This window comes from Myiozetetes cayanensis, unplaced genomic scaffold (genome assembly GCF_022539395.1).
Source record: "Myiozetetes cayanensis isolate MyiCay16 unplaced genomic scaffold, myiCay2020 scf2-11, whole genome shotgun sequence".
NCBI lineage: Eukaryota > Metazoa > Chordata > Aves > Passeriformes > Tyrannidae > Myiozetetes > Myiozetetes cayanensis.
The window spans coordinates 109,685,422-109,700,241 of record NW_026087411.1 but is presented as its reverse complement, the minus strand read 5'-3'; the positions used below and the strand labels follow the sequence as shown (position 1 = coordinate 109,700,241).

The window sequence follows — 14,820 nt, the reverse complement described above, 5'->3', positions numbered from 1 at the left end:
GTACACAAAGAATTAAAATTAACTTGAGTTACAACAAGCTGGGTTAAGCACAGAGCAAGCACGACCTCCTGATGCTCACTTGCCCAGAGCCGCTGCCGACAGCGTCTCACGCTGCTGAGTATCAGGCTTTTCTCTCTAGCAGCCTCTTCCAATTCCCTGTCAAACAAGTTTAGAGAGGGAATTGCTGCTGTAGAGTTTCAGTGTTCAATAAAACCCTGCTTACATGAACTGCCCCTGTGACTGAGGTGGTGGCAGACCTCACTGCTCCTCAGCTCTCCGCGCTCTCACCGTCGGTCTCCTTGTGTCCTGCCCCAGATTTGGGGTGGTTACTTCTCAACCAGGCACTGTTAGAAAAAGAGTGAAATCGATGGGGATGGTAACAAACAGGTGTGATAACCACTTAACCTGTCTCTGCCACAGCAGCTCAGCTGTGTCCTGGTGGTGCCCAGCCTGTCTGCGGGCTCAGGAGATCCTGAGCCAACCTGCATTAGGTTACAGCACAGCTCTTTTGTTTACAACCAGTTCTCTGCTTGTCTTTCTGAGGCTCCTGTGCTCCTGGTTGTTAAATAGAAAAGGGAAATAGAGCAATTGTGTAACACCTTTCTTTTTTTAACCTGAGACAGAAACTGTTTTTATTAGAGACTCTTTGGCTGGAGAAAAACAGCTCTTTCTGGTTTATTTGTGCCTGTGGAAGGTAGTTTCCTCCATGCCACATCTAGTGCCCTATATTTTTTCACTGAACTCTGTGTTTTCTGTGTGTTCATCCAATGATGCAGCACAGAACTCTTTCCGTTAAGTATTAATTCCACAAAAATCAAATTATGAATTTCTCATTGATCCCAACATCCTCTGCTATTAAAACTTGCCTCAAATCTGGTCTAATATATTAGATTTGCCATTTGTCCCAGTACCTCATACTCCTCCAGAAGTTGTCACTCTTCTGTTCTTCTTTCCAGCTTTAAGACAGACAGAACAAGTGCCTTTTCCTTTGCAAATTCTCTCCTGGATCAGCCTTCCTGTTTATTTTCCCTTAATAATATCCTATTCTTTTCAAATTCATGGTCCAGAAAAGTTGTCACCTGTTCATGATTCTCTTACATATTCCTATTTTTCAGCTTTCCACTCACCTCTCCTTTGGATGTTCTTCTCTTTTTTTATTTTCCAACTTCTGAGTTGTATAATTTAATACTCTGGTTACATGCTTTACTATGCAACCTTCTAAACTTTTAATTAAATTAGTGGCACCTTTCCAAAACATCAAGAATTGCAATTTTTCACTTTAAATGGAAAGTCTCCAGGAAGATACCCATCAATTCTTCTGCTCCAGCTCTGCAAATTATGAGTTCTACGTGAGAGTCTCTGTGCAATTCTGTAATATGCATTATGCAGGAAGTCATATTACTAAAAATGTTCTTTCTGGAGTTATAAATCTTCAGGTGATGGCTCAGTTTAATGCAGTGCTCATTTTTTCAAGTATCTTATGGATCCAGAACTTCACACAATGAATCTGGGCAATGACCTTCACTTTAACAGCTGATGCAGTCAAGGAACCACATATCACAAATATCCGTATCAGCCTCAGTAAAAAAGGGTGGGCACTAAAACAAATCAGTAGCTAAATGTTTGAATTCCAGAAAACATTTGTGATGACACAGAGTGCCAAACAACCCCACCAACCTATTTTTTAGTCCACAAATGTCTCCATTAAACTCACTGTGGTAGAAATAACTTGTTTCTAGACACCAGAGGTGAGGTGTCTGGCTGTATGGACACACGCAGGTCTGTTTTAACACATTAAGCTCTGCACGAAGGATCCGCTGGGCATTTATGAACATGAAATTCTTGCAAAATCTGTTTGCTAGGGAAAAAGACCTCACTGCTGGCTCGGTCAGAACAGCTGCACCTGAACTGACTGGTTTTGAAAGATGTGTATACACATCATGGATGTGGTTGACATTTCAACTTACAGCCCAAAACATCCATCAGGGAGTAAAAAGCAATTATATACCCTCAACTTGACAGAAGGGAGGGGTTGGAATTTGCTTTCCTAATCATTCAGTACTGTTTGCAAAGGGTCTGAGGTAACCTCCACATATTAATAATAATCCTATTGATTTACAGGGATGGTTTAGGCTTGGAGAGACCAAACACCTGCTACTGTTCCAGACCAGCTAGACGAGGCTTTGAGCATCCTGGTCTAGTGGAAGGTGTCCCTGCCCAGGCAGGTGGTTGGAAGGAGATGGTCTTTAAGGTCCCTTCCAACCCAAGCCATTCTATGATTCTATGATTCCATGATTTTACATGGGCATAGTGGATTTCAGCCTCAATGTGTGTAGAGGCTTTAAAACATACTCTGAACATCAAAAATCTGAGCTCTTCACTGGGACAGAGTTTGCACAAAGTTTGCTATTAATAAGGTTGTATCTGTCATGGGTTTGAACTGTGCCACTGATTTGAATGGCAAGATTTTCACAGCTAAAGAGCAACAGTCATACCCAACTTGAAACATTCTGAAACCTTACCATATAACAGGTGCACTCATTCTTCTATATCTTTATTAAATCAGTTTCTGTTCTCAGTTACCCTTCTATAAAATCAGAATGAGCTTCAGGCTGAGGAAACCAAGAGTAAAACTGATTTAGTTTTTACTGGTTTAGAAGAAGAAAGTATTGCAGGAAACAATCAGAGAACTGACGCCTTATCTCAATTTGAGACCTTACAGCATCTGCTGAGGTACCAAATCATGCTATTCCCAAAAATGGAGAAGGCAGTCAGGATTCACAATGGAAAACCTGAAGTCTACAGCCTCAAGTCTAAAGTTAGGACACAGTACATTGCAGTCAGCAGGCTAAGAATAACAGAACAAACTCATGAGGAGAGAATTAACAATAAAACACAGGAACTCTGACTTTCCCTTCACAACATTACCTAATTCTAATGTCATGAAGAAGAAAGCAGTGTGAGCGTGTGTGCAAGAGATAACTGGCTGTCAAAGCACCACTTCAGCTCAGTGCCAGAAAATTAAAGTTTGATTATTCAGTAGAAGCCGAGCTGATCTGAGAGTCACACCAGTGTCCAGTTCACAGCACAACTTACCTTCACAAAGAGCTCGATTTCAGGGTCCTTTCCTTCCCCGTTAGCAGCAACAGAGTCTGTCATTTTTCACCCCCAAGGCCACCAGCTGATCTCCTGCTATTAAGTGGCAAAAGGAGGTTTCAACTGCACAGCGGGTGGGTTTCCCTTCCAAACTGCTCTCAGAAAGCTCTTAAAATATCATTTGGAATTATGATAAAGATCAAAAGCAGTGGAGAAAACAAGTTTGCAGGTTAATAAATTAATAATAATTTTAAAAAGGCAGGCAGCAGAGAAGCAGTCCCTGTTACAGTTGTGTAGTTCTTCAGAGCAACAAGTGCTGCTGTGCTCTGGTACAGTATCCTCATCTGTCAGAGCTGCAGTCCTCGCTGCCTGCCCAAAATAGCCCAGAGCATAAAAAAAGAGGGTGGGGTTAACTCAGAGGGGAGGAGACAAAATCGCCCAGAGCATAAAAAAAGAGGGTGGGGTTTACTCTCACGGGAGGAGACAAGCTCCTGGTACCTACGGCAGGATCGGTCTCTGAGCAAATAATTCTGTTCTTCCCCGTTTTCAGCATTTCTGTCGTTCCCTCCCTTTATTCTACAGCTGGGAGTACCAGGGACAGGGAAGAAGGAAGTTCTGCAGCAAGCCTGGTTTTGTTGCTTTAAGCAACAGTGATGTTTTTTCCTCCTTTTCTGAGGGGTTTGTCCTGCTCCTAGCTGTTCAAAATCCTAATATTGTTATTGCCAGGAACAGTAAGGAAAAAAAGACCCTGTGCATTGGCTGTGGCATCGGCACAAGGACTGTGCAGAAGAGCAGAGTTTTGCCTCAGCAAAACCCCCCGTGTGTGGTACAAAAGGTCACAGAAGCCAAAACTCAGTATTCCGGTGAGAGAAGCACCGTAGGTGCCAGTGCTGTTGATGGAGTTCAGGACCAGAGGAATGGGAATGTTTGGGTCCCATAATGATTTCTCAGCATGTCCCTTGGGATGCTGGTTGTAGAGGGGGGACAGGAGAGCGATGATTCACTGGGGTGGAGCATGGAAGAACAGTTCCAAAGGCCTCAGCCTGCTGCTGACATATTGTCACCTCTACTCCCTTCCTTCACCCTGCATTCCTTGTGTGACTCAGAGGTCACCACACAGAAACCCTAAGCATGAGGTGGCACAGGATAGAAAGGCCTGACACAGCCAAAAGGCATGGAGGAAGGGAGTGGGCAGAGGCAAAGGGAGTAGTAGGACCTCCTCCTCATCCCCATCACTGCCTGGAGAGACTTCATGTCCTCCTGGCCTTGGGAAGCCCCTTCCCGCAGTTCTGCCCCCTGATTCTCTTTTGGGACCAGCTCACAGGCTGTTGGCAGCTTGAGCTGCCAGACTTGAACAGTTTTACCTTCCTCTTCTGACACAGAGAGGGATTTGGGGGATGGTTTTGACATGATCAAACACTCGCCTTTCCTGAAAGTGCTCTTAGCTGTGTGCTTTTGTGATGATCTCTAGTTCCCTCCATGACCTTTAGGCATTTGACACAGGTCCAGAGCAGTCACAGCCATCATCTCCATGGCCCTGTGGATAAGCTCTGTGGGAATTTCCCCAAACAGCTGCTTCGTGTGCATGCACTTCATGAAGGACTGAAATGGTTAACGAGTAAATCTCATTATGCTGTTGCAACCATAATTACAACATAATCAACATTATAATTACTGTAAAAGTGTGCTTATGGTTTTTAGATCTAATTAGCACTCATTCAAATAACTGGAAGGTTAACTGTAAGAGAATTAAGTGTTATTACTCCTTTGATTTCAAATTTCTACATGTAATTTTTGGACTAGGCACATTAATTACCAAACATTTATAGTATGATTACTCTTAGGCCTACAGGCAAGCTTCCAAGGGCATGGGCTAAGTGTACTTACATGTGGCAGAAAGAATCATTGCATTGTAATTATGCATTACAGTTATAAAAGTCTGCCAAAAACTTAAGTGTAGTCACCATATCTCTAAAATGCATCCCTAAATAATGTATTATCGACTATACGATTATAAGACTTTGGGGTTTGCTGAAAAATTGTTTTGCTTTAGCACCCCATGATGACGTAATATCCCTTTAATGAGGTTTCCTTGGAAATAATGGGAAGTGGGTCAACTTGACTGAAGTTACCTGTAGCTCCAGCCTCACTGAAAACACTGTTTTGATATAGGCAAGTGCTTTGAACAATTTATATCCCAGAGCATATATATTGGCTCTGGAAGGGAAAACACTGCCAGCTGTGAGCACAGTAAAGGAGGTAATGCTGCTAATGCTAAATCAAAATGTTGAAATAAAATCAGCTTTTGAGATACCGGCACTTACAAGATGTAATGCATGTGACCTATTTAGATGTCTATTTTAGAATGAAAAATTGTGCCCTAGAAGTGTCTAACTTTTTCCACTAGTAATAAAGGGAACCCAGGGCAGCGAGATAAACACACAATGGTCAGTCAAATTCTCCTGTAATTATTAAGTAAAAGAAATCTGTGGCTTTAGTGCCTGACTTCTATGCACGTGCCATCTCCCACTTCAGAAGTTGTGCGTGCCTTGCACTTCTGGAAGTTAAACTCTATATGTAGCAATTTCAGTAGAGACTCATCGTGTAAAAAACATTTAAATCTTTCCCTCCTAATTACTGTCTGGGTTTAGTGGTGTGTTATAATTAGTTTGCAGACGAAGATTATTGTGCTGAGGCTCAGCAAAACAGAATGGAAACTGTGCAATACAGAGAAAAGGAGCTAAGATGCCCTGAAGCATTTTCATCCTGACCCAGATATAAAATACTGCAGGAAAGGGCCAGATCACACCTGGTTCAAGGTGATTCTGGACAATGGTGCCCCTGGAAGGTCCCTTCCCCATCCATTGTTACCCATAAGGCATCACCTTGCTCTCATTCCTTGCCTCAGGACCTGATGTGGGATGCTCAGAAGCTATAGAAGCTGTAGACTGAATACCACACATCTGGTGTTCCAGCTGTGCTTTTAGGTATCCACAGAGAGAATGACTCAGCCCACCTCAAAAAAATGCTGACTTTCAAAAATCTCCCTATAGAATCCCTAAAAGAGACCAAACAAGTCCTTGTTCATATGATGCTTTAAAAAAAAAAAAAAATTTCTGAAAGCTGAATTTAGGATAAACATTGTAGAAGGCAGTGAGTAGGAGGGAATATATATATATGCACTACTTTAGGAATCTATTCATGCATTTACTGCTTTTCTGTCATATAAAACTGACTTATCACTTACATCTGGGTGGAACCTCTTTGACTATAATGGTTTTTACTGCCTACACAGCTCTGTTTTGTATTATGAAATCAGCTCTTTCTTTGGCCAAATTAAGGGTAAGATACTGATAAATAATTAGTACACTCTCATTTTACTGTAAAGAATGAGTCGCTTAGTTTGGCCTATCATTTTCTCACAAGTCAGAAGTAGCAGAGGCTTTGAGTTACACACAAGAACATTAGACACTGAATTATGAACTCCTCATAAGCCAAGTCATTATAGTTTGAGGTTTTATGAGATATATAAATGAATATGAGCACGTCATCCCATTAATAAAAGAAGAGAACAGCTTCAGAAAAGGAAAAGCCACATCTCCACATAAGACCTATTGTAGGTGAGCCGTCACACTATCAGCTTTCACGGGCCTGATCCAAGCTTCACTTCAGCAAAGATTTGTCCCGAGGGGGTGAATCAGAGGCCAAGCATCCAGAATGTAATTCTATCATGCAGTTCTCCAGCAGGCCGCTAAGTTACCAAGAAGGATCAGGGCACAAAGCATATCCATCTCCCTTCTATCCAGCTCATTCCATAGGAGCGGGGTATTACAAGTTTTATGCAACACAGGCAACATTTTTCATTGTTGTGATGAAATGAAGCAAAAACTTGGTGCCACTGCTGCAGTAAATGTTATTTGGGGCTATGATTTTACCTCAGAATTATTTAACTGCTTAGCTGCCAAAAACCCCACACCTAAGCGTAACCAGGTACTAATCCAGCATGTTTGAGCGGGTTATGAAAATATCTCTCCCAGGTTCAGATCTGAATTACTGGCAATTTGCAATTGCATTTATTGCATTCTTGTAGCTTTGACATGCTAATTACTTAACAAGTTAACAACTCCAGTGAATCAATACAATCATTTTAGTTTCCTTTTGAATTACAGTGTGTCACTATCAATTTCTTGATTGATCTTCAGAAAAATCAAAAGAATTTGTCTCCGATATTTGGGGACAGACAGAATGTTCCCCTTCACAGATGTGCAAGACATGCAAGGATGTAAACACTCTTTTTATCAGCCTCATGCCAAGGTTGGGCAAGCAGATATTTCCCCTCAAGTCCAGAGACATACAGTACATCAAAGCGTGTTGGTTTAACAGAAGAACTGGGATTTTTTTTCCTTCTTATAAATTGTCCCATCCCACACTCATGGGCATGGAACAAAAGACATCAAGGGATCAACAGCTGTGCAGCCTGAATGTCCCAAGAGACAGGACGGCATGGCAAAACCAAGGCCAGAAAACTTTGCAGTCCATTAACTGGCAAATTGGAGATAACCCATTCTGTAACCCAGACCTTAAGGATCCATCACAGCCATGATCTACAGGCGCTCTCCTTTATCTTATTATGAAAATGCATTATTTTAGCTCTAAAAGTCTCTGGCTGAAACTCTTCTGTTTAACAGAAAGGCAGATCACTGGAATCAGTTCAGACTGGAGTTCAGAAAAGTAACTTCTATTACAAGAGCATGAAGCTATTTTTAAATATAATTATGTTTTCACATGGATGCAGTATCAGACTTTGCTGTAACATTAGTAAGCATTAACACTTTTCAGAGAAAAACCCACTGCTGTTCAGTGTGAAAAGGGATTTCATTATGGATAATTATCCCGGTGCTTGCACTGGAGACAGCCACAGGTATCCATTCATAAGGAAGTGGCACTGAAAAGGTACAAAATCATCTCCTAATGCTGCATTCAGTGAAGAGGCTTCTAGAGGGCAGCGGTTTATTCCTCTGGTTTACTATCATTCCAAAACTGTCATTTCAATTAAAAACAAAAGATACTTTCAACCAGGACTGAGACTGCTCTGGAAAGTGGTATTGTAGGGAATACAATGGAGAGCATTACAGATTGTCCCAAACTGTGGGCTATATGGATAACGTAGCTGATGAAAGGAGGAATGTAGAAATCCTCAGCCCTTGCTTTTCAGAATAAATCCTCCACGCTGTTAAACGTGATGGAGAAAAACAGCACCAGGTAAGTGTGATGTACCCATTATTGTTGACTCACTGCTGTCATAGAAGTGAAATTACATGATTTTACTTACAAGTCTGCAACAGAGTAACTAGTGCCTATCCCTGTCTTACTTTACAAAAGTTCTTAGTGTAAGTCCCTATTTAGGTTATTTCTGTTCACTTCTTGGTATGCTTCTTGTCATAAACTAAGTCTAAATTAATTAGGATTTGAAGCACATATGTGCAAACTAGGATTAAATCCCACTGAAGCAAAAGACCAGCACACAACACACTACTCCAATCCCAATTTATGAATTATTATTTACAGAAAGTGTTCAAAATGGCATGTACAGCCCATGCAGATCTCAGGGTAGGTTTCAGTTTCTCACAGTAAATAAGGCCCAAAGAATGCACAGTTGCTGCTGATTTCATTGGATATATTTGTGTTTCACACTCTTGTTTAGCAAACAATTTGGCTGAGAGCAGAAATTACTTTCTACATTCTGATGCACATTATGTCTAAAAGATGAAGCCTTTAACAACTCAGTTTGAAATTACTGATGACTCAGGCTTATTCCCATGGGTTCACATGTTGGCATCAGTACCTGCACAGCAGGTTGTGTGCATGGATCTGCACGCTGGATTTCAGGATCCTCTGTGGTGGATGTACTGTTTTGCTTTTAAAAAGGGCCTCAGGCTTTTGGCTCCCTGATAAACTCACACTTGATGAGTGTGAAATAGCCGGGATCAACATCCTTACATCTCTTTATGGGGCAAAGTTCAACCTCTGCGTATGGTCCACCTGGTCAGTGGCAGTGCTGTACTCCTGGGTTAGTGCAGCTGGCTGACCTTGAGCCTTACAGTGAACTGGAGAGCTCTTCAGTTCTCCTTAGAAAATTGCCCTCATTCATTTTTCATTTCACCTTTTGGTACTTCTTCTGTGATAAAGTTTCCATGAAGTTTGCCAGCTCACTTTCCTTAGTGCATCACCTCAAGTTGCTATGAAATGAATGGTGAGTTGTTTGCTCTTTTTTTCCATCTTATGAACTTCAGCATAAGAGTTCAACATCTTGAAGCACCTGATGTTGACTTGGTGATATCTCATTTTAGTTTTTCTTTGCTTGAGGACCCTTTTCACTGAAGAGTTAATCCAGACAACCAGGATGAATTGGAGGAAGGTGGTTGGTTAAGCACAGATGTGAACTCCTCTTCTGCAAATACACTCTAATATTTTTGCTGGTGACCACCATGCACAAGTTATTGGGATTTTGCAGACCACGTCCCACATCCTTAAGAGAAAGATGGTGGTGACCATTTTTAAAGAGCTTGGCTTAAGACTGAAAATAAATCTTAGTATAAAATTCAGCTCTGAGCGCAGTCTCAATAGCTATGGGGTCTTGTTTAAGTCTGTGAGAATTGTGAATACAGGGTAGTCTTAACTAGAAAGACATAACATTTATTCCTCTTAAATGGAAAATTTTCCAAAAATGTTTTATCTTTTCCCAAAATCCCAAAATTTTCACAGAGCATGTAGCAGGTATCACTTCTATAAGGAAGGTGTGGGCCCTCAGTAACTGACTGCAATATCTGGAAGACACATCATAAACCACTGGAATGTCAAAGCTCTGGGGTCCTCTTTGCAGTCTCAGTGTTCTGACCTTGATTATGACTATGATACAATTCTGTAGCAAAGGGACTGGGACCTACATCAGTTAGAAAAGTGCTGATGAGACATGGAGCCCTTTACTCCTTAGCAACTTCATCCCCTTTCTAGCCAAGCATCAAGTAAGATTTGATGCCAGACAAAGTGCTTCAGACACCCAAAGGTTTATCTTGCAGTGCACTCAGCCACTGAAGTCACTGATGCCCCAGCCTGCAGCTTAAAACAGAAGACAGGCAGTGCTCGAAAAGGAACAGGAATGCAAGGAAGTGACCCGATTTCCCCAGAATCAACAGCAAGCTAAGAATAGACTTCTGAACTCCTCAATGCCAGCTTAGTCAAACCATTGTCAAATGAAAACACATTTGTTTATCCAAGTGTTCAGAATTCCATCGTCACAGAGCATGCTCCCCATACAGGTGATTATATGAGTATATATACAACATTCTTGTACACAATATTCAACGACAGATATTCTGCAGGCACAATTCCAAAGACATTCCACCAGCCCACCTGCAATGCTGTGCTTGGAAAACTTGCTTGGAAAATCTGACCTTCAATGTATGTCTTTTTTTTCTATAACTTGGTTACTGCCCCCATGAGTCACACGAGTCCAGTGTGTGTCTTGACTTGACAAGTTAATTGTTAAGTGGGATTAGACAGCAGGGTGTTCTTTGGTCACATATTTTGCAGGGACTTGGAGAACACAGTCTCCTCCCTGGCTGGCAGTCGAGGAGGGAATGCCAGGACAGCTGAGCCACTGGCTGGGCTTTTATACCGGTGCTATTTTTAGCTGTTATCAGCCGTGGTGTTGGGGCCAATCCGCGCCCGATGCCGGCAAGAAACTCTTGCTCTGTCCAAACTTCATTCTCAGCAATCTCACAGGGAGGAGCCAAATGACTCTGAATTTGCTGCTCTGAACTTCTGCCATTCATTATAAGGGCTCATAAAAGTGCAAACACCAAGTATGTGAATAGTTACTGATTTAACAGATAAGCATCCTGCCTATATCTGCTGAAAATCAGTAAGTTTAAGATGCCTCATAAAGTCCATTAAAGCATGCAGTCCTGCAGTGTGATATACATAAAACAATCTGTGTGGTTTTTACAAAGGTGTTCTTTTTTTCTGTCACCGTGTAACTATGCACTATGTAACTAGAAACTTCTTACTGCTGATATTTACAAATCCACGTGCTTGCCAAAGAAAGGGAAGACAGACTGGTGCCTCCTGAAAATAGGCCACATGGTGTAAAACAGATTTTTTATACTGGACTTTTCTCCAGTATATTTGTTCAGCATATTTTCATGGAAATATGGCCTTGTAGTAATTTTAGGCTCTGAGAAATTGTTGGTGGGGTCAGACTGTTCAGACATAGACCTTTAAGGCCGTGTTAGATGCCCTAGGGTATCCTGCCCAACCTCCAGCTGCTGCTTTTCTCAGGATTAGGCCTCTAATGTGTCCTAGCAGCTGAATCACTTCCATAAGTAAGAAAGATGCTTTTTCTCAGATGTTATCTGGCCAGATTTATCAGGTGATCAGAGTTCCCCATTAGCCAGGGTGATCCAGTTGTGGTCTTCCAGTACCAAAGGGGCTACGAGAAAGATGGAGAGAGACTATTTACAAGAATATGTAGTGACAGGACAAGGGGAAATGGCTTCAGACTGACACACAGTAGGTTTAGATTAGATATTAGGAAGAAATTCTTTATGGTGAGGCCCTGGCATAGGTTGTCCAGAGAAGTCATGGATGTCCCACCCTGGGAAGTGTTCAAGGCCTTGTTGGCTGGGTCTGGGAGCAACCTGATCTAGTGAGAGGTGTCCCTTCCCATGACAGGGAGGTTGGAACTGGATGATCTTTCAGGTCCCTTCCAACACAAACCATTCTATGATTTAACTTCCTCTTTCACTTAAACACTGTGATTCTTCCCTACTGTGATTCTTCTGTAAGAATTCCCCAGATTATTAAAAGAGAAGTTCTTTCTATTCCTCCTTATCCAGAAACAATCAATTATTTAAGTAGAAACATAATTTTATTAATTTTAAATTATTGAGAAAAATGTGAATTAAAGTTCTTTTATGCTAAAACATTAGGCACATGGTTTATTCATTTCAGGGATAAGCAACAGAACATTCAGCATGCTGCAGCACTGAGCTCCTGGACAACTTACTTCTTTTTTTAAACAACTGGGATATGAGTGCTGTCTTCATTCTTAACAGCACTTCTTGATGGCTTGTGTAAAAGCCCATGAAATGTGCAAGAAAGGTTACCCACTATGCCTGAATCACAGTGTGATATTTAAGAAACAAACAAACAAACAAGCTAAAAAAAGAACTCTTGGTCCAACAAATCTACTCTATGAAATTCAGTATTCCTGAATGATTTTCTCCAGTATTTATCTAGAAATTTCACAGCTAATAGATATTAAAATTAGGAAGAATTTCTAATGACATTTTTGGCTAACAAAGACCCTCTTCCAATGAGGGGCCACTAAAGTATCAGTGTTACAGATAAGGATGCACATATTTATAGAGCAAATATAAGTGTGAGGCAAATATAAAACACCAGATTTTTAATCAAACAGATTATAAAATAAATCCAAAAAATGGCACTAATACATGTGAGCAGAAGTCAGAAGACCGATTAAATAACTATATATTCAGATGCAAAGCTTCCACTATGCAGCAGTGAAAAAAAAATGGCACCTCTGTGAAAGAAAATATGTGCAGTAGTGGATTACTATGATGACTGGCAGAAATGGAGACAAAAAGGATTGGCTGGTTTAGCCCAAAAACATCTGAGGGTGTCTAAGACTAAACTGATTTTATAAGGAGCTAAATGCAAGAATGAATGCTAATGGACCATGCTAACACAAGAGCAAGGATGTATTACCTGCACGTGAATAAAGGTCATGTGGACATTACAGTCAGGTGTCAAATCATCAGAGCAGTGATGTTCTGAAACAGATTTCCAAAAATAATAATAATAGTTTTTAAATAGACCTTGATCACTTTATTAAGTATTACGTTATGAGGCTGTTTGTGCAGAAAAGGACCCTATTTTACACCTCAAAAGGTCACATCCAGTCCCAAGAATTTTTTTTCAGTTTACCAGAAACCCTAAAACAATCATCCTTGTAAGTGTGCAGATTTCTACCCTTTTGTGCCTCATTTTTTATAAATACATAAGCAGGAAGATACTGTTTTTCTCTCAGAAGATGTGTTCTTGAGTTTTGCTTCATTAGCACCTGTGGACTGGTTTGGGGTGACAGCATGGAGGCTGCAACAGAAAATCAATCAACTTGTGAATCAAAAACCTGGTTTGAAACACTGCTGGATGTACTGAAACCAGACCTGTGCACCAACTAATTCACTTCTCCTCTATCCCTAATTGTATCACTGTAACTTCATGAACGTCACTGACGTCTTAACAGCGTTATCACAGATATACCAACACTAAAAAGTCAACCATGATTGTTGAGATCTAAATATAAAAATCACACCTGCAGGCGACAAATCAGTGACTCATTTTAGAGTGACATGCCTTCTCCTTTTTTTTTGTTTCCTACAGAAGGTGGTTTCATACAGATTGGTAACATTTACCAATAAGCAGTGGTAAATATTTTAAACATTGCCACTGATAGAGAAAAATATTCAGATATTTCTTTTCTGCCACAACCACAGGGTATGAGAAGAAACTGAAAACATTTCTAAATAAAACAGTAAATTCAGTAGCAGTAGAGTGGAAAAATTCCCTCCAATACACAGTCTTATGACCCAAAGAAACAGAGAAAAGTTTTCTTACACAATTAAAATCTTAAGCTGTGTTTGAACTGGTAGGAGTTCAAATCTAATATATTCAATTGGCTTTCCTTGTCTGCTCTGGTGTCTAAAATAAAAAGAAACTATAAAACAAATACAGTTAAAAGACATATATGGAGGTTGCTGTTATAAAAAAGGATAAAGGTTGACTGAAGTTAAAGAGTGCTGGGTTTCAGCCATGGAAAGATGCTAAAATGTATTAGATTATTTTATCTGGTTAAGTTACACTGCCCAGTGAACAGCTGAAGTGTTCAACAGAGCAGTTTTTTCACTATTGCACCTCAATTGTTGATCAGTGGAGACCCTGAACCAAAAATGAAAATTAAATAGCTTGGGGGGTAGGGGGAGAATCAATCTGAAGTTTGTTTCCAAATATTCAATACTGGAATTCACTTCTAGTCTAATCTAGTAATCCAAGTTTTGTATTGAAGCTGTCACTGGTGGCATTCAATTTATTTAACTTCAGGTGACCAGGCCATTGCATTTAGTGAAAGTTTATGGCTTGATGCAGTTGCCTGAAACCCAGATATCCAGCAGCACTGAAATGCCCTAGGATAGCTGAGGAAATCTGTAAATATGTACAAGAAAGGATCTATGGGATACCTGTGGCCTTCTGCAGAGGCAGCTGGAGGCCAGGAAGGAAGCCTTAAGATGTCTAAACCATCACTGGAAAACTGAGCCAGGCCCCTACTCCATACAACAAATGGAGTCTATTGAACAACTTAACCTCACCCTACAGCTGATGCTTGCACTTGGTCACCAGAATTAACATCCCATTGTGCTATTTTAGATAGCTTTTTGTTGCAAAAGGAGCCTGGACATCCTGCAGACAAGAAGTTAATGGCTTACAGACACACCTTAAATTGGGTAAGTTAAATCTGACCCTTGATACCTGAAGAAAACAAAGGGCAGAGTAGAAAAGCTGCCTTCCTTTTGCAGACTCCAAAATAATTTACATAGCTCAGTTGCTCTGCAGTGATTATGTATTATTTTGTGTATGTAAAAC

At 40.7% G+C, this 14,820-nt stretch overlaps 1 protein-coding gene across 2 annotated transcripts in view; it reads right to left on the bottom strand.

Moving 5' to 3' along the window:
* Window positions 1-14,820, bottom strand: part of CLIC5 (chloride intracellular channel 5) — a 77,347-nt gene that overhangs the window by 55,837 nt on the left and 6,690 nt on the right. Inside the window, exon 1 of one of the 2 annotated variants that reach the window (XM_050316261.1) lies at window positions 3,097-3,375. The exons of the other annotated variant lie outside the window; for it this stretch is intronic. Within the exon in view, the coding sequence (XP_050172218.1) occupies window positions 3,097-3,159 (63 nt within the window). The 5' untranslated portion in view covers window positions 3,160-3,375. Of the gene's footprint in view, window positions 1-3,096; window positions 3,376-14,820 lie in introns of those variants that run through there. 2 annotated transcript variants of the gene reach the window in all.